At 38.9% G+C, this 26,776-nt stretch overlaps 1 protein-coding gene across 2 annotated transcripts in view; it reads left to right on the forward strand.

Annotated features, from left to right (window-relative positions):
- PCCA (propionyl-CoA carboxylase subunit alpha) overlaps nt 1–26,776 on the forward strand; it is a 301,944-nt gene that overhangs the window by 194,606 nt on the left and 80,562 nt on the right. The window contains exon 20 of one of the 2 annotated variants that reach the window (XM_067293647.1): nt 6,354–6,425. The exons of the other annotated variant lie outside the window; for it this stretch is intronic. Within the exon in view, the coding sequence (XP_067149748.1) occupies nt 6,354–6,425 (72 nt within the window). The remainder of the gene's footprint in view (nt 1–6,353; nt 6,426–26,776) is intronic. 2 annotated transcript variants of the gene reach the window in all.

Genomic DNA, 26,776 nt, shown 5'->3' on the forward strand with positions numbered 1-26,776 from the left:
CGTCTGTTTGGATATTTACTTCCTTTATCTTAGAATCAGGCTTCTTTTCTTTGTTTTAAAGTAGAGTTCTAAGAGGACAGAAAAGGAGTTAGTTTTTTACAATGATTGCTTCTAAAGTAGTAGATGAAGACTGGCTAGTGCATAGTGTCCTGAGTTTTACCCACACAGATGGCTTCATATGGTGAGTTTCCGCAATATGAAAATGGACAGTGAATTCTGCATGGGTCATGATCCAGGAATTCCAGAAATTCCAGTGGACAATGAACTGAAGTATAAATTAAATATCTGTAACCATACAGAGCAATAACATACCATTTTCCTTTCATGAGTAAGTCTCCTTTCTGGTATAACAGCACTTAATGGGTCCTGCCACCTTTCCTTTACAATGGTCTTTTGCTATAAGATTGGAAACTTGACTGCTGTTTTTTATTCATTTATGTGCCATACAAACTTCAGATCCTGCACTAAAATAGTCATATCATTATTTTCTAGTTTCTAAAAACAATACCTACACGAGCATCATGTGGATTCTTTATCATTGATTTCACATCCAAGAAAAGTGGAAAGAAAAAGCCCAACCAATTCCTCCCTGTCCCCCCAAAACCCCAACTACCCAACCCCCTCTCCAAATTTTGTAGAATGAATAGATTAAAAAATGTTGTGAGCTCCTCCTGCTGGTTCAACAGCAGCAATAGTTACATTTAAAAGCACGCTAACGTAATGTTAAGAGTGTGGCTTATTACCACAAAAGCAATAGTTAACTCTGCAGCTCCTGGATGGTGTTTCGTCTTTAATTCTGTTCTCTGAGCAAATCTCAGCACATTTAAAATTCAGCATGACACTCTGCTTTGGGATCTCTTGATGCTTTGGCATAGGGTCGTTGCTGCTTTGAGTTGCTTTCTTAGCTCTAAATTTCTTTGGTGCTTTTTTTCTTTAATTTAATTTTTAAGTAAGCCAGTCTATTAACATTACTTTAATGTAGCTTTTGTGGCTTATGAAAAATAATGCCGCTGTAGTGGATAGATGTGTGTCAGCTGTGACTAAATGTTTTGATGTAGTCTTCTCAAAAGATAGACTAGAAGAGCTTTCCTTTGAAATATGTGAAGCAGTTTTAGACACAGCTTCTCAGATGGATCTAATTAGTCTTTCATACGGACTGGATGTCCGTTTGTTGCAGCTGAATTCTCATTTCATTCACCCATAACTAGAAACACCTCGCTTCAAACGTGTTTCTTCAAAGAAAGAAGGGTTTAGGGTTCCATGTTTTACTGCTTTTTGATGTTGGTTTCCCTTTAACTGAGAAGACCTTATGTTTATACAACTGTTATTATTAAGAAAACATAGCTTTGTTCATGAGAGTTCATTCAGTATCAATGTTGGCTATTGGTAGAAGTCCGAGATCTGTGGAACAGATCTTGCTGTATAAGACTAGTGGGACAGCTGTATGCCTGGCTATTAAGCTCATTGTAGGAAAGATTTGAATGCAAACAGAATATTCTAATAAAATCAGGAGACCTGGGTTGTGGGAGGATGAAAATGAAGATTAGAACTACAAGTCATCAGGCTCATCAATAAATAGTAGTTCTATTTATTATTTATATACAGTAGCAAACTGTACAGTGGCTCTACAACAAAGAATATATGAAAGCTGTAGTGATAAACATCTGATTGATCAGTGTAAAATACCCAGTTAATGATACTCAGATACTACTGTGGTTGATGCCTGAGGAAAAGGAGTCAAGGAAGGGGAGGTGACAGATGCTCTGTCTGTGTCTGTTCCCCCAGGGCTGCTCTGTGGTCATGGTGTCTCTTAGGCTAAGGGAAATCAGTCAGCAGAAACAGGCTGATATTGTGCTGCCTATACCTCTCTGCTCCCCAGCAATGTAGCTGAGCTGTTTTTCCCCTTTGGCGATTGCCGTTCACCATCTTCTCTTCCCTGTCAAATGAAGGGCAGTCCTGCCCAACTGCCTCAGATGGTGTCTAGGACACATTGATATGAGAGACACTGTCTCTTAGATGCTTGAGGAAACCCAAGGTCGCTGCAGCACTGGATGCTCTGGTAGCTGTGTTTGGGCAATGTGGTGGGCTGTGAGCAGTGTGTCATTAGTGGAAATGGCTGGTTTGTGGGGTTGTGTCTCGGGTCCCCTTTACTTGTCCACAGCAGCAACTCCAGCTTCACTGCAGGTCACTGTAATACCTTTTCCTGTCCCTAGTCTCACCTAGCCATTTCCTCTATTTTATTCTTGCACAGAGTTCACCTTTCTTTCTTAAATCCTCTGTTCCTCATGTCCACCGGGCTTCTTTGTGTTCCCTGTTTGTCCTGCCAAAAGGGCAAGGAGTGACACGATCTGGGTCTGCAGTGGAGTTACTCATGTATAGATTGGCCAGCCCAGCTGCTGCATAACCAAATTTTCTGTGTCCTTCCAAGAGATGAATGAGGGCACTCATTTGGCTCTCTTCTCTGTGCAGCTCTGATTTTCATAAAAGGATTTTAATGTGTGGTTAATACTGGCCAGTGGGTTCAAAAGTTGTGTGTGTGGTGGGGTTTTAGAGGGACAAATAGGCAGTGGATTTTGTTACTGCCTTTTTCTTGGATGATCAGCCTAAAGATATTGTGTGTTGTGTGTTTTTTTTTTCTTTTTTGCCTGTATATAGGAAAGAGGGAAAGTAATATTTGCAGAGCAACTGTAGCTTGTAGTGGTTCTTTTTTTTTTTTTTTTTTTTAAGTTCTAACCTTTGTCAAACAAGAGAGTAACAATAGGGAAGTATCTGAGCAATGCTGACCAGTAAAATAACTCTTGCCTTTATGGAAAGGGCTAAAGGAAGAGAACAAGATTGTTCTGAAAACAGGGGGAGGGAAATGTTTGTAAAATATTAAAGCTGAATTGCATCACTGTGTGTGTCATATAATGAATAAGAAAGAAAGAGATTTAAGTAGTTATAAGCTACTGTCAATGGATTATTTCATTTTCTGGAGAAAATGTACAGATCTCAAGGACATACTATAAATTGCAATTAACTGAAAACCAAGAGAGACCTATAGCTCCATAGTTCTAAGATAATCTATTATTTTAGGCAATATTGTGTGCATCAGTCATTATTTCGAAGATTGCAATTCCAAAATCAAGCACTCGGATTTAGGGGATGCCAGATGTCAGGTGTCTGTGCAACTCAAAATTTCCCATATATGCATATGCATATTTTCCCATAATGCATATGCATTTTGCAATAGTGTTAATTAGGTGGCTGAATGCAGAATCCCTGTGCTGTTCAGTATATAACATAGGCCAGCCCTGGATGTTTTCCATAGTTTGTGTAGTGAAGGAGACTGGTGTCTGTAGACCTTTGTTTCATGTAAAGAGGGACAATGAATGAGGGGAAGGTAGGAAGAGAAAGTTGAATCTTGTGATTATGGAGGCTGTGTGCTGACCTCTCTGCTCTTTCTTGCTTCTGTCAAGAGCTTTTCAGAGATGCTAGCCATATCTTCGAAACCATGCTTTTTAAACACAGTCAATTTTGTGGATTCTTCATTCTTTGGGCCTCAAACTTCAGACTGGAATCAGTCACAGAAATGCTGAATATTAACGGCTGCTGGGGAAATCAGTAATATCAAAACATTTAACGTTATATAGCACAAAGTACTCTGAAATATCAGATCCTACATGTGCAACATCTATTTAGTAGGGTTTGTCTTGTTTTGTTTTGTTTTTTAACTGTAATCTGTTGATGTCTCACTTCAGCTACTAAATGTGTGAGATGATGTGAATACAGTGAAAATAAAGTAATGTTTCACTAATGCGAAAGAGTTAAATATGATGTGCTGAGGGAGCTATGAAAAGTACAGTAAAGAAAATACTTCTGTCTGGGAATAAGGCTTGAGTAGTGTGCAATAAGGCTAAGTGAACAGTTTGGAGAATAATTGCCTTAATGAAGATTGTTCAGTAACTGAACAATAGTGAATACTTCCAAAATAAATGAACCACTATGTCTGAGTCTTTTGAATCTGTTCAAAATAGATATGCACAAGGAGATGAAGCCAGGTAGTGCTTCGTATCTCAAATTTTATTAGTTCTTCATTTTACTGTCCACATAAAGTTGTATCTGAATTTAATGGCTCTGTGTGTGTGTGTGTGTGAGAGAGAGAGAGAGAGAGAATTCCCTAGGTTCTTATGTAATAGTTCTTTCTCTTTTTTCCCCAGTTTGCTTTGTAATGTAATGCTGATACTTTTGTTAGCTGGGCTGGACCCATTAAGGTCATTGCATGGACCTCTGCAGTGAGCTGAGGGTGTAATTAATTGCTATTGGCAAGACTGCCATTTAGTAGAATGAATGAAATACTTTGCAGGTTTGGTTTTGCAGGTATTTTGTAATTGGAGGGAAACAGTAAAGGTCAAGCACTCGAGTTCTATTTCAAACTACATGTCAAAAGTGTAGTGGTCAAGTGTGCAAAGATTGTTCCTTCTGTATGTCTGGTTCTTGCTGCTCCCTCCCACTGAAGTCTTTTTCCCTCACCTGCATTTTCCCAACTTATCCCTTTTTTCCAGTTTCATTCTTCTCGCTGGTCCAAGTTTCCACACCTCAATCTTCTCAGCCTGGTCTGTGCTCATTGTCTGACTAGTCTGAGTGTCTCTTTTGGACTTCCACTCACTTAGCAGTCAGTCTTGGTTCTCTTCTACAGAACCTTCTCCTGTGTAGCTGTCCCTTGCTCCCCTGGCCTCCTGTCTTTCATCCATGCATTGATCCTCATTTCCATTTTCCCTTGCCAGGACCTCAGCATTGTTTTTTGCTTGTCCTCTTTCCTCTCCCACACCAGCTGTCCAGCCAGTCCTTTTTCTAAGATCACTTCCTCACTCCTTAGATTGTTCTCTTTTCCTTCATCCCATGTTTTCTAGCTGCTTTTCCTTACACAATCAGTCCATGTTTCCATCTCTTTCATTTGCTAAATTCAGTTTTATGCATTTCTATTGCACCTCTGTTTCCTACCTCCATTCTTAGTCTTCTTGCTCAGCAGGTCCCCCACACCTTACTACTTGCTCCTGATTTCCCTCTCCATCTTTTCTGCACCTCCTTTGCTGACACTGCCAATCTTTGTTCCAGTCTGCCTTCTTCAGTCACCTTTCCCTCTGTACCCAGTTTTTGTGGCTTGTACATTGATTATATGGTTTCTTCTTCTGATGCTTGGGCTTAGCAGGAGTAAGCACTGAAGCCACAGAGGTGACAGTCTTATTTTGGGGTTTATAATTGAGCTGATATGCTGCAATCCAAAAAATACAATTTCAGGGGAAGCAATGTGTAGCTCTAGGTTGGTACGTGTTAGACACAGGAATTGTCCTCTAAAAATTTACCTGTGAAGTGTGTTAAGAGCTACAATATATAGGCTTCATTTCTTTGAAATATATAGAACTCGTAAAGTTATGCAGTTTTCATGAGGATGATAAAGGTGCATTCCAACACTTTCACTTCCCAGTCAGATTTTGAAGTCTCCGTTCCAAATTATAAAGGAGATGTTACAGCCTTTCATAAAGAAGTTAGTAGAATTTAGTAATGTGGACAAAAAAATGTATTCTTGTTCCTTGCCAGAAATGGCTGCAGATTTTTGTCCAAATTTTTTCTTTCTGAAATCGTTTCTAAGCAACGTTTCAGCCCAAATGGTCAGAGTTCATCTGAATTGTAAGAAACCAAAAACACAGTGGTGGTGATGGTAGGAGTCGGACAATGTTGGCACTGAGGCTCTTCCCTTCCCCCTCGTGCTATAGTTGTGTGTGCCAGACCCATGCCTTTGGCAGGCTCTTGCTCTGCTGCTCCCACTCTCATTCTGTCTTCCTTCCAACCTTGTCTTTCTGTTGTGGTTGCCCTCTTATTTCCACCATCTAACCTCTATCAGCTGTTTCCTTTATTGCTGTAATCACTGTGTATTTTCACACAGTGACCTCTTTGTCACTGTTGGAGCAGCCCAGCTGTTTCACACTAGCTGTCTAGATTGCATGCACAGAGTTTCTCCCATTTTAATTTGATGTCTTCTCGTAGTTGATAGGGGAGGAGGCAGACAGTTTAATAAAAAGTGTGTATGGTTAAACCGGCATCTTTATTTTGACGGTGGTGGGCTTTGCAAATTGTCAATTTATAATGGACATACTTTTGAATAATTTAAGCGCTTTTACGTTAGTTTCATAATCTAAATTCTCAAAGATTGATGAAAAGATATATTGATGGACAATCAGCATAATAAGCAATAAGCAAGACTGAAAGCCAATTTTGTGTTTTTAAAGATAACAGCAATTAATAAATAGATACAGATAATAATACATCTAAATCCTAGGATACTGAGAGCATGAGCCTCCTTTCTTTAACAGTTAAACAAACAAACCAAGAACGAAAACAGCCAGAATATGATACCTTTGGACAAGATAGCAGCAACTTTTAAGGTAAGACAGAGAAATAGACCCCCTCCCTTATGCAGCTAATGGGTTCTTCCCAGCCTTGGCAAAGGAAAACTTTCTGAAATAAGTGAGGTCATGGGAAGGGAGGGGGAAGGACCGAGGAATGGTTATTGCCTATTAAGTGCAGTTCATCTGTCAATCCACCAAGCCTAGTCCATGGATGAAATCAAATCAGGTTGGTCCATTATTTGGGATACATCTGGAATCTGAACTGAACCAAGGGTGATACTTAAATTGCTTTGGCTGTCCCTGTGGAATACAAATACTCATTACTTGCTTTATTGTAATTTATTTCATAAATCCCAATTCTCGGTAAATGGTTTTGCTTTGTAAAAACATGCTTGAAATAATAATTGAAATGCTAGGTCACCTTAAGAATAAATGTTTTTAGGAGCATTACTGAGTATGATCATTTGAATCTACTGTGCAGTTCAGATTCCCAACAGAAGCTGCTTCAATTAGCTGAGGGTGTGCCCAGAAAGTTTAGCATTAGTAATGCTTTTCAGAATAGGTGGGAAGTTGATTATTTTGAAAATGGCAGTCGGAAGTACATTTGAAGTTACGCACAACTCTGGCATTTTTCAGTCATCTGGAACTATTAAATCTGCTTTACTGAATTTGCATAGCTGCTTTCTTTAGATACATGCTGTTTTTTATTCTTCAGCTGTAATTTTGTAATGATGTCAAATAGTTTATCATTTTAGTGAGTTTAGCTCTGGTGTAGTTAGCTGAAGTGATTAGCAGATGAAATAGCTTCAGAGCATAAATTCCCATTTGGTTTTCTTGGGTTCTATTTCATCTCTGTTGTATGCTTTCCTAATTACCAGGATACTTCTGTATTTAAAATTACAATTTTAAAGCATATATTAATCATCATCTCTAGATAAGAATTAAAAATAACATGGGCTGTCAAGTTCTATTATTTCTTCAATATCTAATACAGTGTGTTCTATTTTCTGTCTCAGTTAGGCCTAATTATCTCTTTAAAATATTAATTCAAGAATTACTTTAATCCACATGACAGACATAGTTTGGCGTATTTTTCAATTAAACCATTTTTGTGTTTAGTGAAATCAACACTAACATTGGAGGTTGCATTTGAAGTGGAACACAGCACTCTAGTTCTGAACCTGTGTCAGTGGTGCCTGCCATTGCCACCAATATTGAAGAAAGCTCAATGCAAATTTTACAATTTGGTTTCATCCCTAAGAAAAATTTGAAGAGCAAATAGTAGCACTGGAAACTTTGGAGACATTAAGATTTAGGTACAGCTTTATAAATTGGAATAATCTCTGAATATATCTTACTACGTTAAATCTTTTTCTTATTAAGTAATAGCATTAAAACTAATCAGTGCAAAGCACGTAGAAGATTAATTAACACTGGGAAGAAGAGAGATGTCTGAGCCTTTCACCTGTAAGTTACCCTTTATCTCCAGCTGAGTTTGCGAGCCTTCAATGCTATTTGTCGTCTTCCTCAACAAGTGTCTTGATGTTTTCCTGCACACTGCCCTTTTATGCTTTGAATGACTCCCATAATGCCAATACCCTGTATAAGTCCATTACCCTCTTCCATCGAAGGATTTAAATATTTGTTTAGCTTAACCAGAGGCTAAGCAAAAAAGATGCATTCATTTAACTGATTTATACTTCTTTTAAGAAACAGTTTAAGGGAGAATTAAAAAAGATAAAATGTCTAATCCCAAGTTTAAGGACATCTTAAAACCGTTATTAATTAAGAAGAAGGTATTCATTATTTTCTGATAAAGCGAACGTGTAAAGAAAGTTCTACATACAAACTTCTTTATGGCTTTATAGTGCATCTTTATTCTGGGTGGTCTTTACCCATGCAAGTAGCCATCTTTGCTTGTGCTATTTGATTTGGTGGAATGAAATGGCTCATGTAGACAGGCACTATTTTAATAAATGGTTTCATTATGTGGTGATCATTTGGTAATGATGGAACTCTCTATTTTCTTTTAAATTTTAAATCATCTAAGTTATTGATGATAAAGGAATTTTGTGAGTTGCAAGAAAGGGAAGGGAGGGATTGTTCTGTCTGTGCCATTTATGTACATGGATGCTTCTTGTGATTTTTACATGAATATATGCACTTGTATTTTTTTATCTTTAAATATTCTGTATGAGTGTATATATGTGGACATTTCTATAAATTTATGCATCCTATTTATCATATATTAGTACAATTTTTAAAAAGCATAGTATTATTACTGGTTTCACAGTATCTTGAATCTGTCAGTCAGGGAGAACTGTGATTTAGCACGCCTCGCTTTTTTCCTTTCCCTATTTGCACCTTGTGGCCTTTCTAAGGAAATGTTTTGTGTTAACAGTCTCTTGGGTTTAGATAACCTTGAGCTTTAGTACTGTAGGGATTCTACCTTGAGTTGCATGCTGCCCTTTACCTTGCATGTAAACCATATCCCTCGTGCAGTCTGCTGTGGAAAATTAGGATGTTTTTTTCGCTTGTTCCAGTATAAGGCAACTGTTTTTAAAATAGCAGTGATAATCTCGGTTTTGATTGCATACTTCCAAAGCTAAGAAATATCTATTGGACTTATAATAATGGTTGCCATACGTTTTATTTTTGAAGAAGTGGTTTTTGCAGGCCTCAGGCTAAAACATAAACGTTTTTTATTTTCCTGGGCCTGAGTTTTTGTTCTGTTTCTGTAAATTTAAGGATACTGTTACAGTTTTGTTAAATCATTCTGCATTACATTGCATGACATAAGAACTGGGACTTTTAAAGATGTGGGCTATTGGCAGTTTAGATATTACAGATCTAATGCAATGAAACAAAGCTGAATAGGGCCATGACAAGCTCTAAAATTCTTAAAATGTTACTGAAACTTCATGGTACATGCAGCTTCATAATTTCCTTACCTGCTTTACTGGAAATAGTTCATTTGTGGTTTTAATTGCATGAAACAGTATTTAAAAGCTTATGTTTTTTTAATAAACATTGATTGCTGGTTGGTAAAGGAATACTGAGGATATCAGAGTCTTTCTCTTCTCATTGTGGAACTGCAGATTGTCTGACACTTGTTTTTTCACAGGCGAGAAGCATATTTGTCTTCTAGAAAAAGCCTGCTCAAGGTTTTTCTCCACAGAAACAAACTTTTTTTCCAAAGTGCTTCAATATGCAAGGTCTTGTAAAAGCTGGGTAATTCCATATTCAAAAATATTTACAGGGCCTACCTTAGTTAAACTGTGCCTGAGTCACCATCTTTTTCAGTTCTCCCCAGATTCCTAATGTTTTCAAAGAGACAAGGAAAAGAAAGTCAATGAGAATATTTGAAATTGCCTGTATGAACTGCATGCTTTTCTGTCTCCATGCCAAAGATGAGCTCCATCCTCAGCCACTGGAACAGCTTATTTGGTGGCCGTGTCTGTCTGCTGAATGTCAGTGTCAATACATCTCCCAGCCTGCATAAAAGCAAAGACCTTGTTGAGTGTGGAGAGCACGTCACACTTGCCCCCTGGTCTGGTCTGTCTTGAGTCCAAGGAACAAGAAGAAACAGGTTGTCAGAGCAGGGGCAAATTGAAAAACCCTTCTCTTCCCCTTCCAATTTTTTTATTAATCAGTTTATTGGAGAATCTCTTTGTCATTTAGTGCTGGAACCGTAGTGAATATCTTTAACAACAGCTGCTAGCCTTTTATGATAGGGAGCCCACCAGCAGGCAGCCCTATGCAGAGAACAGTTCATGCTGGATCACATAGGCAGCATTGCCAGGTTTCAGTTAAAGGGCACCATGCTGTCATTGCAGATTCTCAGAAGCCTTTTGTGGGGAAAAACATACTCTTAACATGATCAACAATACAACAGCATCATCTTTGTAATGGCAAGGGAGGGTCACAGTCATCCTGTTTCAAGAAAACACAAATGCTGCCTTCTTTTGTAGAGACATCATCTTTGTCTATGAACTATTCACACCAGAAGCATGCAGATCTCCCAGGCAAACGGATTCTGCATTGAGAAGCTGGATTAAGGGGATTGGAACCTTTACGTAACCACATTCAGGAAAATCATAAGTCTTTGAAAGCTTCACAATAGATATAGAGCCCTATTTCCAGGAGTGCCGAGGGTTGGCGGACTCTTTCACAAGTGGTATTGCAAATGCTCAGCACAGGTGAAAATCAAACTGTGAAAGTATTTGCTACCAATAAAAAAAACAAATCACTATTTATTCCTAATAGGAGATTTGGGAAATTGAGTAAAAATTTGCTCTTTGAGAACAGAGGCGCTTCTTTATACTTTCCATTGCTGTAATTCTAACAACAATTCAGAAGACCCACAGGTATTTTCTCCTGATACCACTCCTATGGTTTTGTGTCTGCCTAAGCTTACAGTGGACCTAACCTACTATAACTTATATCCCAGCAGAGACCTGTTGATGTAAGTCTCAATTCTAGTGTGTTTGGCTGTATAGGTCCTGCGATGAGCAAACTGAATAAAACATAAGTTTCTTTGGTAGGGCTACAATAATGTACCGTGTCCCTCAAGAAAAAAATATCAGTAAGTAGGGCTTTCAGTGGTGTGTGGCTTGACAGAGAGTATGGAATTGTATAAAACAATTGATTAATTCCAAACTGTCCTCATTTTCCTAAATGTCAAAGTCACAGCAACAAATAAATTAAACACAATTAAACCAGGGTTCCTATTGGTATGCCCCCATCTTGATGGTCTCCTAATTCACACCTCGGTTAACAGATTAAATATAAATAAGGTACTTCAAACCTCTGTTTTCTGCGTATTTGAACTTCTTTATTCAGCATTTCTCTACTTCTAAAAACATCAGTTTCTTTTCTACATAGCATTTATGTCAGCAAGGAGGAGGATTTTGAAATTTTGAACTTTATTAATAAAACCAATATCTCCAGCAATGGTAGAAATACAGAATATGCTTCTATACCAAAAGTGTATTCAGTTTTTTATCACTTATATGACATAGTTCTGTCGTCTTTTGTCTGGCAACAAAATGTATGAAGAAGAAAAAAAGGCACATATTTGATATAAAATATAATATTAAAGTATCTATATTGTGACTTTTTTTAAAGTAGCAAGTAGTGTAATGGTGTGATAGCTTGAAAGAATCAGAGAATTTGAAAAACTGCGACCCTCTTTGTTTTATATTATCTGGCTGTGCGGAGTAAAAAATGTATGAAAAGTTTCCATTATGAGGTGGCTGAAATTCTTTATATCAGAAGATATCAATGCCAAGGGACTTGCTCTTAACGGCATCAAAGCTAATTCTACCTGAACAATCCCCACTTCATGGGCAGAAAGATCTTATGTTCCTATAAGGAGATCTGCCAAAGCTCAAAATGTTCAAATGTTGAAATTATTAACAAACAGAAGACCTGTAAACTTAATGCAGTAGCTGACAGCTTCTTGGATAGAAAGTTTGTCAGACTTCAAGGACTCTAGAGCTTCTTTTCATTAATGACATAATTCTGAATATTCTTTTTTTTTTTTAACCAGTCCTACTTGCTACTACTATCATTAAACACTACCGTTGTTGTTTTTATAACAAGGAAAATCCCCACAGTGAAGATCAATGCACTGCCTGGTAATTACATTTTATATGTATGTTAACAAGCCATGTACAGCTTCAGTTATTTTCTGGTCAATAGAAGCTACAATGCAAAATTGAGGGCTTTCTCAATTTTTTTTAAAAAAGTCTCTGATTTTAAACTATCGTTATGCAAAGGTAGAGATTGTTCATTTTAGGTAACAAGAGTAAGTAGTAAACCCAGATGATCTGTGTTCTGTCTCATGAGATCTGTTGTCACAGTGTGAGCCTGTCTGAATTCTGTTTTCATAGAATTCTCATTCAGGAACCTGCCAAGAATTTTTCAAGACTAATTGATTGGAAAATTAATACAGAAAATGTATTTTTCTTTTTTGTGTCATCATTTTATAGTTGTAAAAGATTCAGTGTTGGAATTGCAGCATTTCATTATGTGTTTATGGCTTTGGCAGCTAGTCTTGTGGATTTTTTAGATATTTTGACTTGTCTTAGATACTTTACCTGTGAATTGTCAAATGTATGTGTGTCAGTTTTCGTAGGTGGCATTAATGAGTATGATTGCTTTGAAAATTGGTGTAGTTGAGTAGACAGAAGGGGTTTTTTTTTCTTTCCTTTTTTTTTTTTTTGGAGTAGAACAAAATTAGGCTTCTTGGGTTGGCTTCAGTTGTCTGCAGTGAAGGATTTTTACTTTTTATATATTTTTAAATAAAAATCAATTAATAAGCCCAAGGATACTAAAGTTTTGCATTTAACACCTGTTGACTAGGAAGACAGCAGGCATCATTCCATTACAAAGTTACCCTTTTCTCCTTCTGCAGTCCTTCCCCCAAACTTTTCTGTTAGGATGTGTGGAGTGTTGCTAGTGTGCATGCCTAGTGTTTCTGCTATCTGGCCTGAAGAGTTAGAAAAATGAATTGTGTCTTTCTGCACCTGCATCCTTCGAAGGAACCTAAAATGGCAGTCCCACCCTAACAAACATTTACTAGTGTCAAATTCAGCATAAAAGATAGCAGCCACTCTCACTTTTGCCCGTCTCATGTAGAGGCAGGTGATTAGAGCCCTTCTTGTTGAAGCTCTGCTGATGCAGCTGAGAATACAAGACTGACGAGGCTGGAGACTGAGGGCCCGAGGAGGAGCGTGGTTCCTGGCCTGCCGTGACTTTGCTAGGCTGGGAGGAGGAGAGCCTGAGCCTTGGTTTGTACTTCTGGGACTGCTCATAGATTTTATCCAGTGACTGGTTTTGACATGATTGAATAAACATATAATTTAGCTTACATTATATGATCTTATAGTAAGGAAAGTATAGTATAGTAAGTAAAATTATTGTAAAGTTTGTAAAGAAGTTTGTAAATTTGGGCATCTCTGTTAGTTTAATAACACAAAACCTGCACTCTTCCATTAATTATTTAGAATCGCTTGTTCAACATAAGTTTTAATACTTGCCTGAACTAAAAACTAAACTGCATTTTGAAAATTAAATGTAAAATGTACTTAAAAGTATAATTTATTGATTATATCAGCTAAGATGAGCAGCTCTACTTGCAGTCTCTCTATTTGTTAAAAATACCATCCTTTCTGCAGGGGGGATGAATAATGTAGGTTAGTTTGTTTCTGTGGGCATTTATTACAGCCACACAGAACAGTTCCTGGAGAGGTTTTCTATTTCTTATTTAGCAGCAGTGAAAATTGCAATTATTCTATTAACTTGGCTTGCCACTATGGCAAAGAAAATTCTTTGGACTGTAAGGAGGAAATGTTTGTTTTCTCTGGCTGCTCTTTGCATATGCTGCTCCAATTATAATTAAAAGTGCTCCATTTTATGGGTAAATAGTCACGTTTAAAGTGTAGTTAAATTCATTTTTAAGATCCCTGATACAGACGTAGGCAACCTGTTTTGTATTTTGTATAATGTTATTCATTACACAGAACTAATAGACACAGAGTAGCAAATCCATAAAATATCACTGTGCACATCAAATGCAACATTATGGCTCTAAGTTCTTCATCAGGAAGAATCTGTAGGGGGAAAAAGGAAACAAAAAGCTAGATCAAAAGCGATGTGGGGAATTAATGTGGAGAAGATGAAAGGGAAGGAGGTGAACAATAGAGTTGATGTAAGTGGAGGATTAAGTAAAGCAGAAGCAATCATTTTTTATGGGACAGATGAAAAGAAATTGAGAATAATTGTTACGGTAGGTGCAAGTAGTGGCAAGTTGAAAATGACATGTATTTAATGGCCATATGAAAAACAAGGCTTGTCTGTGATTTGTGCTATCATTCATTTCCAAGAAGTAGCTTCCTAATGCTCTTGTAGTATCATGTACTGTTCTAACAATGGCATTCATGAAAGCATATTGGATTCTGTCAGAAGTTAAACTGCCATGGCAGCATCGTTCAGTATTGTTTATCTCGGAGTAACAATTTTATTTTAAATACTTGAAGCCAGCCAAATCTTCCATTCACGCCTGCTGACCCCTTTGTACATGCAACACTAGGTTAACTAACTTGCTTAAAGGTATGTTTACAGGCATAGAGCTTGCTACTTGCTTCGGCTTATAACATGCCGTGTTCACTTCACTATGCAGAAAGATCCTAAAATACAGGATAAACTGAAATTATTGTTAGGGCAAAATTACGTCTGTTTTTAAGCATACTAAATGCTGTAAATAATGTCTTAGGGTTAAGGAAAACCTATCTTCCAAAAATGTGCATAGACTACCACACAGCTGCATCAGGAGGAGCCCTTTGGGAAGAATTGGAACTGGGGTGTTATTTCCTTTCATGACAGTCCTTTGCTGCATTCCACCCTGTGTAGAGGGTAGAGGCCCCCCAACCCTGCTTCTCAGCTCTTTGGGTCTTCACAGTGCCTCACTGAGGAGCAGCGGTCCTGCAAAACATCTGTATCCTTCACTTGGGAAAGGCAGCTGAAGAAAATCTGAAGGGACAGTGCTACCTTCTTTCTTGGGCCTTTATCCCACAGCTAATCTGATCTGCGCCTTGCCTCTACCAGTGGGGTGGAAGAGACAGTTGTTCACAGGGGAAACCATTTGTTCTTTGGCTGAAGAGATTTTTCCTGACTCATCCTAGCTTTTCTCCTTAATTTTATGCCATTACTCATGCCATTCAAAAGCAATGGTTATGATACCTTTTAGAGATTTTCAAATCATTGCTGTAATTCCTTCCCTCCCATCTTCTGTTTGCCAAAGTCTATCTGTAAGTCAAAGTGTTAGACAGAATGGTGTCTAGAGTATAATTTTAAACAGGAAGCAAGTGTGGTGTTATGTAGGCCTGTTGCTAATAACTTGAGTGTTGACCCCTTTGAGTTTTTGGTATTTTTCAATAGTATATTCAGGACCTCCCTCTGACCCAGTCCTTGTTGTTCTTTCTGTACTCTCCTCAAATTGTCAGCTGCTTTTGAATAATGACACCCTGAACAAGGTAGACAAAATTGTACTAGGCTTTTTATAGTTGTTTCACTAGCATTTACAATGTATTTGATTTTTAACATGTGAATGCAGCTTTGTTAAGGTGGTTTTCTAGGTGGGGCACTTCTATAGACAAGGACTGTGATTTTCGTGCTCTGAGATGTTGTTCCCTGTCTTTTCAAACTGAGGTTATACTGGCTATTTTGGCTTATTGAATCCCCAGCTCACTTCTAGTTTATTGGTGTTTTAACTTTACTGGCCTTTTTTTCCAGTGTTTCTAATCTGCTTTTGGAATTTTATTGAAAATGCTGTGCTGCTTTTTAGACACTTTGTCTACCTCTTCATTTTTAACTTTGCCTATTTTCTAAGTAGTGCTGTATTACATTTCCTGTTGATATACTTGCATAGAACCTCTCTCAAGCGTTTTAAAAATACTGGGGAAAGCTTATCATATTTGTTTTGGTTTTGCTTTGTTTCATTCACTCTTAAATTTCCCATTGTGAGCTGCATTGCTGCTTTGGATTTTACGTGTAGACTGTTGTAAGCCCTGTTTTGCCAAAGAACATGGTGTGCACTTATGTTTTTCTGTAATTTCTGAAAACAAGCTTTGTATATAGTACAGAGCAAAATCCTTAATGTTGATCTTTCATCTTGTACCTTCCAGTCTCTAAGACACTTCCTACTACTCCTTTGTGTTGTGATGTCAGAATTAAATCTCTCTTCTTAGATGAGAGAGAATGAATTTCACCCTTCTGAGACCAAATTAAGATGATGGGCTGAGTGTTCCCCTATAGCAAGTCATTAGAGGTAAACCCCAGTTGTTTGTACACGGTATGTGTATACTGTCTTTGTCACATCTGGGCGAATGACTTTGGCTGGTCATTTTAAGAGCAGAGATGCCCTGGCTGAGTTTATTGTGAAAATGGGAACAAAGTTAGTTCAGGAGCATTGTATTCCTTGCATTGAGCTCATCTCTTCTCCCCCTCTCTTAAGAGAAGAAGGAACTTCTCTTAAGGAGATTTTTGTATTCTTTCATCCCTGGTTGGAGCATCTCTGCATCCTGTTGCGGGGACTGTGTTAAATGACTGGACTAGTGAAATTTTTGCCTGATGACTGTATGAGGGTCCCTGTCTGCTGTGTTTCTTCAGTGCGTGTTAGATAGAGCCCAGCTAGGCTAGGCCCTAAGCTCAGGAATTGGACCTTTGCCTAAAGTGTTAGGGGAAAGTAGGAAAATGCTAGTATCTCTGAGGACTGCTAGAATTTTAAATACGGAAGCATTGTTCCAGATTTAGACTTTCCTCGCGTTTTTTTGTCATTGGAATTTTAATGATGTTTTGTGATTACATTGGAAAATAGGAAATGATGGCTATTAGACTAAAAGGAGGTTTTTTTTGTCTTTTAAGTTTTCAGAAAAAGATCATAACAGAAGAATCAAGATAATTGCGCACATACAAGCAATATTAATAGAGTTTCTAAGAGGTCCCAAACATGTTTAGAGATAGCTCTACAATAGGATTCAATGTGAGATAAGCCTTTTGTGACAAAACCTTTAAAAAGAAAAGTGTTCATACATTTCTCTTGGTATTTAAGCAGGCAAAGATAGTGGAGACTACAATGTCAGGATGTCCTGTTCTTTCTTTAGGTTTTTCTGCCTAAGAGGTAGATAACATTATTGTTTTGTACTCTGTGCATTTTCTTCTAAATTGATATCTCCAGCATTTCTCATTGTTGTAGTAAATATGTGTTCCTGGCTTAATGCATGAGGATTTGCATGTTTTATTTAGGACAGTGTAAAATTTGCTCCATTCTTGTTGACAACTGTTATAAAGATGCGTATTCTTGATTTGCCAAAAGACTGAATATTTATAGGTGATTAAAATAAAGAGGTTGTTTAGCAGGTGCTGACTGCAATATGTAGTTACAGTATCATAATCACTTTATGAGGTTTCTCTGTTGAGAAAATTATCTTTGTTTAATGCTAAAGGATGTAGGTAATCTGTCTCTAATGCCAAATTATTTCAGGGTGTGCACTTCACTTTTTCCCCTGCACTTACGTAGATTGGAAAACTGAGTGTTCCAAACAACTGGTGGAACAGTTTCCATATCAACTTTTGTGTGCTAAAAATGCAATTAAGATTGTTTAACCCAAAACTAGATTTAATTGATATGGGGTGGGGGTTTTTTTGAGGAAATATTGTTTCTTATTTGATTGATTCTTTTAGCATGGTGAATTTGAGTTTACCCTGGTAAAAGTCAGTAGCAAGCCACTATCACATAATTAAATGTGAGTAGTTGGAACTATGAGGAAATACAGAATTCCAACAGGCATCTATTTACCACAGTACTTTTCTGCCTTTTGAGTGACTCCATGGTTATGGGTTTGTTAACATAAACAATGCAATTCCATTAACTGAGAAGATAAATAGCATTAGATGTAAAACAACTCTTTTACATTGCTACATGACCTGATTTGTTCTGCTTATGGAAACGCTTCAGAACTTTTTAGTATTTCCTCTTTTGTGTAGATGGCTGATGGCTCTTCTGATATCCCTTCTTCTCCCTGTTGCTTCAGCTTTTCCTCCTTATCCCTTGTGTGCTGGGCTGTGTTCCTCCCTTTTCTATTTATCGTTGACACCTCTGAAGCCATGACATTCTATTATTCCCTTTTCTGTGTTTACTTTAAAAACTAGAGGAGAGTGTTTCTACAGAGAGAATATGCTTATTATTACTCCTGATAATGCCTTACAGGCATTACATTACACCCTGCAAGGTGGTTGGTGTATTTGATAAAAATGCATGTTGCTGTCTTGACCCCACCCAAGCATGCCTGGGAGAAATGATTCAACTGTGTGTTTGGGGAGCAGGGAATGGTGGAAGGGGTTTGGTAAGCGCCTGGTGGTCTCACTTCTGACCAGCTCCTGGAAAGTCTTCAGTTAAAACACTTGCTTTGCTTTTAAGGTTAATAAATGTGGAAGCACACCAAACAATGGAAATAGGCTTACAGACATCTTTTTCTGTATCTAGTCTCCTCTTCCCCAATGCTTATTTTTATTTCAAAAATTGAAGCTTCTTCTTTTAACTTCTAGCTGTAAAAGTAAGAAAAGATTTTTTAGGACCACTTTGTTCTGATAACTGGCAAACTATATAACTATTCTAGTTGTTAACATATTTTTTTTTAATCCAGTGGATTAATGCAACGTTCAGGTGTGCTCCTTTTGGTGTTTGATTGAAGGGCATACACCGGATCTGAGGCAGATGATGTTAAAATAAGCTGGTCTTTAAAAAGAATCAGTTTTAGTTCCATAGTATGCTTATCACATTGTCCTGAAGCATCTAGGGGCAGTTTGGGGAAGATATGCAACAGCAGATATTTTGCATGTAAAGCTTTCAGTGTAAATGGTGAATAAGCTTGGGCTGGGGGTAACCTAAGGACCACTGCTGACCTATATCCTATTGTGACAGCTGAGAGCAGCAGGTTGGAACTGCTGGATGAAATCCATACCCGGTTGCCCACTGTACTTTCTTCTTGTCACTGCACAATGTCAAATCAAAGACACTTTTTTTTTTTTTTGTATTGCCTATTCTAACTGTTTCCTAATTTAAGAAGATAGCCTTGCTACTGGGGCAGTGCAGTAGGAAAATTAATGGAAATCAGTGGCTGACTGTGTCCAGTGTGGTCATCCACCCTATATAGTTAAGCCAAGGTACACTACTTCCAAGTATACTTCCAAGTATAATAAAGGAATGCTTTTCTTTCTCATTACCTACTTTGGAGCCTGCTGATTTTGTTGAATCTCCATACCAAGTCGCAAATGATGTTTGAAATAAAACACTTCTGCTCAGTTGATGGACATGGTCCTCATGATTACAAATGCTCTTCATGTTGCTGTGGTATGGTGCTTTGTTTAGAGCAGACACAGAAATCTACCTAATGCATAACTCAGTTTAGAAAGGAGGCAGAAATGAGACCACTTGGAACTAAAGAACCTTTTTCTGCTGGGGTGGTGTGTGTGTGTCTCTGTCTGCCTGTCTCCTTTAACAAACAACAAAAAAAAATCTTTCTGATTTAAATTCTATGATGGCATCTTTCCAAATAGGTATCCAGGCAGTAGTACTGGGAATTCCTCAATAGCCAGTATTAATTCCCACCCATCTCCCCAAATTAAGAAAAGAAAAATTAGAGACTCAAGAGTTGTGAATGACTAGTCATTCAGTGACAGTCAGGGTAGGAATTAATGAATTCATGACTCTGTGCTTGACATCCAGCTTTTGGTGATACTGTCTTTCTAGTTAAATCTTTTTGTAGCTCGTGTATCCTTACTGCGTAACTTTCACTCAGTAAATATATATATTAGATGAATGTTTTAAAAAAACTATTCAAAAATGTGTTTTTTGCCTAAAATGGTAGCTTTAATCTGTCTTGTTTCATAGCGGCATTATGATATTACAATGTCATTATGGAGTTTACACAGTTAAGTGAGATAGGACTTGGGATCACTGTGTGCCCCTGAAGTGAAAGAATGGAAACTCTGCAGCTGAAAGACAGAAATCAGAGTTGCTTAGTGTATTCAATAGATAGGCATGAATATACCATATCAATATTCATTTTACCAAAGCAGTTTTCACTCCCGACATAACAACCCAGATTCTGACATTGCTTTCTATACTAGACTCCTCTTCAAGACAAAAAAGGAGAATATCCCCAACACATTATCTACCAGCCAAGGAAACCTGGAGTGTGATGCAACTTTGAAAGTGCTCAGTATGCATGGCAAACTGTTTGACCCACCTGCACTGTTTCCCAGCCACCTGGGAGCAATACAAGTACCCATGCTGGAGCATACTTAGCCAGGCAGAGCCAGGGAGTTCCTGCCTTCGGAGCACCTGGAATAGGAAAGAAAGCCTTGTTCTCTCTTTTTTCTATTCTGTATTGGGTCTAAAACAACAAATGACATAATCCCCAAAACACCTGTGCTTTTTGTACCTCAGGCCATTGCCAGCAAACTTGAACAATTTCCTAATAGCTGATTTCTTTCCTTGCATATTTTTAACTTTTTTTTTTTTTTTTAAGCCTTACTGGGTTTAGGCAGATTACAAATATGAACCGTCTCCTTAGTAGTGTCTCCACAAGAAGCAGTGAAACAAAGCATTTGCTGCAGCGCAGTGTTTTTGCTGCATGCAGCCTCTTAGTGGGTGTTTCAGAGAGGACAACAGCCTTGGTGAGTGCCAGAAGAAAGCCCTTGCTGATTAGAAGTGATAAAGGCCGTCACTTCCCTCTCTCATCTTGTTTTGTTTTGGTTCTGTTGCTTTTGGAGCTGATACCTGTTCCAGACCTCTCTCCTTAATCTCTAGGCTGGCATGCTCCCATTTCTAAAGCAAGATATACCAAAGTAGCTAATGGTAATTTGCATCTGCACATGCTACCTTAAAGAAAAAAAGAGAGAGTTTGAATCTGTGCATATTTGTTTGCTTTATTCTAGTGGCTGTGGGCTATTTGCTATTCCTGTGATTATAGGCTGCCAATTCTATGAATGTGCTTAATACTTTGAAAATTTGAAGGAAGTGATGGCACCCTGTGCAATGTCAAAATGTGCATTTGAAGTAAAAGCCTAGCAATTCAGATCTTCTGGTCTTGTTCATAGCAGGTAAAAGGCTGCCTTGATGACGCTTAGAGCAAATGAATTTCTCTCTTGCAGTCATGCACTGGATAAATTGCTTGATCTAGTTTGGTACAAAAGGTCATGATCTATAAATAGTTAACAGAGCTTTTTTCAGGACAAGTGATCTATAGACTGGAACTCTCGGGGTCTTTTTTAAAAGTAAGTGATAATGTGAACAAAAGAAAAGTTTATATATATATAAAAAAGGCCCTTTTAATGAGATTGAAACTCAGATATTTTAACTTCCTTTTGAAAGTACCTGGACAACCACTTCAAAAGTCTGAAAAGCTAATCTTACAGTCACTTGAAGAAGAAGAAAAAAAAGGTCAGTACCTGTTAATCTGGTGTGAATATATTTTGTAAACAACTACAAGCTGAAAATGCAAGCTGCAACCACAAAGTATTTAATTTGTATGAAAGATATTGCTGTCATACAAACTTAAGTGCTTTCAGCTTTATTTGTAAGCCAGTGTTTGCAGTCTTAATATGACATCTTTTTGTTACATTTTTATGAGTTTATTGATACACTGCGCTGTTTGCCACAGGACCTATCTATCCTGTTTGCTCTTTAATGCACTTTTTTTGGTAGCTCATCTTTCAGGTTTTGAGACCATTGCTAATTGTGATAAGCAAAACCTTGTAATATGTTTTAAGGTACTAAGGGAAGCATTCGTTTACCAAGTTTCTTCATGTGTCGTTCTCAAAGGAAAGCATAAGAAATACATATCTGCAGAAACAGAAGGAAGAAGCTTCCCTTTTTATGGCATTTTCAGCTTTAATTCTTTTTTCAATGAGATGAGGCTAGTCATCTTGAAAGTTGTGTCAATGTGGATTCCACTGAAATTGCCTGTGTGCCTTGTACATGTGAAACTTGGGCAGATGAAGGCTACTGCTTTGATCAATTACAATTTTTTAAATTAACGTGGTGGGACTGTGTTACAGACCACCTAATCTGGGTGAGGACATGGACAAAGCATTCTTTAAACAACTGAAGGAAGTCTCTGTCATAGATGCTGGTTCTCATGGGGGACTTTATCCTCTCTAACATCTGCTGGAAGCGCAACATGGTAGGATGCAAGCAGTCAAGAAGATTTCTGGAGGGTGTTGGGGACAACTGGTTGACACAGGTACTGGTTGATACAGGTGCAGCAGCCCCTTCCCTGGTTGATGGTGAGCCGGGATGACAGCTGGATCTGCTGTTCACTAACAAGGAAGAACTGAATGGGGACATGATAATAAATGGCAGCCTTGGCTGCAGCAACCATGAAATAGTGAAGTTTAGGATCCTGAAGGGAGTGAAGAAGGAAATTAATGGAGTACAGACCCTGAACTTCATGCTAGCAGACTTTATCTTCTTATTTATTTAATTAGCTGGTAGGTGCAATCCCATGGGAGGCAGCGCTGAAAAGCAAAGGAGCTCAGGAAAGCTGGCAGGTCTTTAAGGACAGCATCCTCCAAGCACAAGAAGAGTCCATCCTTGATACTCAGGAAAACAAGCAGATGTATCAGGAGACTGGCTTGGCTAAGAAGGAAAATCATGGTAGAGCTTCAGGGCAAAAAGGCAGCATACAAGCTGTGGAAGCAGAGACAGGCTACAAAGGAAGAATTTAGAAATTCTAGGCATGCATGGATGGTGTTAGGAAAGCTAAAGCTCACCTGGAGTTGAGATTTGCCAGGGACATCAATGGTAACAAGAAGAGCTCTACTGCTACATTAGTAATCAAAGGCTGAGCAAGGGAAATGTGGGCCCACTGCTGAATGGAACTGGGTGATTTAATAACAGAGGATTTAGATAATGCTGAGGTACTCAATGCCTTCTTTGCCTCTGTCTTCACCAACAGAGTCTGTCTGACTCTGTTCAAGGAGGAAAAGAATGACTAGCAATGGATGAGGATCAAGTCAGGGACTGAGGGAGTTCAACCCATAGAAATCCATGGGACCAGACATACGGCATCTAAGAGTGCTGAGAGCTGACTGATGTCATAGCAAGGCTGCTCTCTATATCTTTGAAAGGTCATGGGCATTGGGGGAGGTCCCTGATGACTGGAGAAAGGCAGATTTTGCACCCATGTTAAAAAATGGCCAAAAGCAAAACCCAGGGAACTTGCAGGCTGGTCACCTTCACTTTGGCTTCTGGGAAAAGCATGGAACTAGTCCTCTTGGAGCACATTTCTGGGAAGGTAAAGAACATGATGGTCAGACCAGGTTGCTCAGGGCTTTGTCCAGCTGAGCCTTGAAAACTTCCAAGGACGGAGACTGCACAACATCTCGGGGCAACCTATTCCACTGCTTGACTGTCCTCATTGTGAAAAAGTTTCTCCTTCTATCCTGTCTGACCCTCTCTCATTTCAATTTGTGCCTGTTGTCTCTTCTCCTCCTGCCACGCACCACTTCAAGAGCCTGATTCCATCTTCTGGATAACCTCCTTGTAGGCACTGGCAGGCTGCTGTTAGGTCCACCCAAAGCCTTCCTTTTGCAACACTGAACAAGACCCAGTTCCCTCAGCCTCCGCTCCTACAGCAAGTGCTCCAGCCCCCTTGACCACCTTGGTGGCCCTCCCCTGAACCTACTCTGCTTTGTCAATGTCCTTCTTGTATTGGAGAGTCCCAAAAGTGAACACAGTATGTAGATGTGGTTTAATGAGTGCAGAGTAGGAGGAGATAATTGCTTCCCTCAATCTACTGGCTGTGCTCCTGATAATACAGCCCAGGATGCTGCTATTCCCCTTTGTTGTCAGGACACACTGCTGGCTCATTTCAGCTCACTGTCTGCCTAGGTCCCCTGGTCCTTTTCTGCAGTGCTGCCCTCCATCCAGTCATTCCCTCAGACCGTATCATTGCAAGGGATTCTTCCTTCCCAAGTCAAGGTCCTAACAATTTGTTAAGTTTCATGCACTTCACGTTGTCCCATTACTCTTGCCTGTCTAGGTCCCCATGGATGGCAGGACTATCCTCGAGTGTATTGATTGGTTCCTGCAATTTTGTGTTATCTGCAAATTTGTCAAGGATGCACATCACCTGTTTCACATTGTGATCCTGAAAAATGTCAAGCACTTTATGGGAAAGCAGACCCCAGGTCACTAGCAAGTACAGTTCAAAGAACAGGAGAAAGAACCTAAACAATAAGATCTGCCCATGTGGGAAATCTTCATGGGTTTCATTGCATTTATGCATGGCTACATATGAAGTACTATTTGGCTGATAGCATTTCCTGATGTAGAAGATATGATTCCTTTTCTTTTTCAAGGTACTTCAAGACAATGCAGATGAGTTGAAGACAACCATATAGAAAACCAGATGATTGCTAAGACAGCTCTGCAAATGACCAGAAATGCTTGTGGACACAGCCTCCAGGTGGCTGGTCATTTTCATGATAATGAAGCATGTTGTATTTATTAGCTTTAGGAATATTCAGAGATGAAAGACAGTGTTTGAGCTCTCCTGCTGGCTGGGAAAGAGCTCTTTAAATCAAGGGTTAGCAAGGTACTTTATACCTTAAAATGCCTTGAGATTTATGCATCATTCTTCTAAAGAAAGCCCGAGAATGACCAGCCACATGCGGACTTTGGTCTCACTCCTTAGGATACACAGGGCTATGAAAAGCAAGGGATAATAACTTTGGCACAAGAACAGAGTGTTGCCATTTGTCTCTTCTATTCCATGTGCTGCTCCATTAGCTGGACAGCAAATTAGATGAGAATTCTAAGAATTTTGTGAAAACTGGTCAGGAACCAAATGCCACTTTGTCCAACTCTATTTGGATTAGTCTGAGATCACCCCAGACTGTTATTACTTAATACAGCTACTTACAGCTCCACCTTCTCTTGCTATACCTCCTGTGCTGTGCAAGAAGCAATACCCTTACCTGACTCAGAAGGGAAAGAATTTGCTTGCTTTCTTTGGTATGGTAGATGATGATTACAATTGTGTAGGTGAACAGGTTTTTATCTGAGGCAGTTACTTCTCCTAGAGGGCAGCTTTGTGTAGCCTTGAGGAAAGTATTCAAACATATATGCTACCTGAAGTTTACAACAGTGATGCTTGCTGCCATTTCTCCTTCCCTGCAAGATGGTTTGTAGGCTGCAGTTTGTAGAGTCCTTGCTGCCCACAGGTCGTGCCTTAGGTTTACATTGGAGCTAAATTAACACCAGCGGAAGGGTTTGTTGCTTGAATTCTTTATGACACTGAGTATCCATAAATCTCCTTTGAAGAGTAATATTTGTTTCCCTCTTTGAATGTTGAAGATGTTTCATGTCTTCATAGACAGCTGTCTTGATAAGAGAAAGTTTTCAGCAAGGCAGGTCTGCAGAGGGTGACTTTTCATTTGGTTCAGCTGATCAAATAGGGAAAGCCAGTACTTCTGCTATTGCAAGTGGTAGAATTCAGGGGTGTAAGGAATCAGGACAGTGTAACTCAGTAGTAGGGCTGGGACTCTGGACCAAGAGCTGAACCAAGTCTGGAACCATCGAGTTAAACCACTGTGATGGGAGGCAAAGCTGGAACCGTGGAATCAAGTCAGCAGTTTCAAGCTACTCAGACTAAGGCAGGCATTAGGAAGTGCAGGCACAGTGTTTTGAAGCATCAGACAGGAAGCAACTGCTGTAGCTGCCCTCCAGTCTCCTGGAAAACCACCTTCATTTTCAGGAGAAAAGAAATGACATGTGCCAGATGTATCTGAGACTCTGCATTAGTAATTTAACAGGGCTATAACACTCAGGCTTGTGCTGCCTCCCTTAATTGCCTGACATGTATATAAAATGCCAAATGATGTTCTCAAAAGGAAATGGAATGCAGATTATGCTTTACATCTCTTTGCACTCTTAGTTAGCTGCTACCTATCCTGCTGAACATCAGGAACTCAGTCCATGAGAGGTGAAGGGGCTGCTGCTTCTGTAGTTCAGGTGCATGCCAGCATCAGTCTGAAAAGTTGTGAAGGAAGAGAAAGCTGTTGACCTTTTTCTAGCTCTGTGTCTTGGACTTGTCATTCCTCTTTTTGAGGCCTCATTTACAACAGCCTTTGAATTGGAAATAATTGTAAAGGAGAACCATGGCTCCTTTATCTTTTATGTCCTTACACAGGAATAAACCAACCTATTAAAAAGAAAAAAAAAAGCACTAAAAAAGCCCAGCCCCACCAACATGGATGTGATAGCAGCGGTTCAAACAACCGCGGTTACTCTAGAGTAATTTCTCCCCACATATGCGAGGCACAAACATACGCAGGCATGTGCTTGGAACTGAGTAGCTGAGGCTACACCTGGACTGTCTAGTTGTGATGTAAAGCACAATGTGACCCACTGCATGAGTGATTTGACTAGCATATTTTTCATATAATTCAAGTGCCAGAATCCTTTGAGTGGTGAGTTCCTTGATGGCTATCTTGTGATCACAGAAACAAACTAAACAGGAAATAGTCAATGTTAACTTTTCATTAGTTGCCAGAAGAAACCCAAGCCTAAACCAAAAAAGACAAGGTTTTATTACCATATGCATTGCCAGAGAAGAACTGAATGCAAATGCAAACTCGAGATAAGTTCTTTGAACGTCATATCTATTTCCCTGTCTCCATCAACTAAGTTTGCTTGGCTATTGACTGCTGAGCTGCTCTTACTTTGCCTGGCTTCTCTGCAGAGGAAGGGTTATTTCCTCTATCAGGAGAGGTATTGGTTTTGATTTCCACTTCTGCCCCTTCTCCCCCTGACC

Source organism: Apteryx mantelli, chromosome 1, assembly GCF_036417845.1.
Source record: "Apteryx mantelli isolate bAptMan1 chromosome 1, bAptMan1.hap1, whole genome shotgun sequence".
Classification (NCBI taxonomy): Eukaryota; Metazoa; Chordata; class Aves; order Apterygiformes; family Apterygidae; genus Apteryx; species Apteryx mantelli.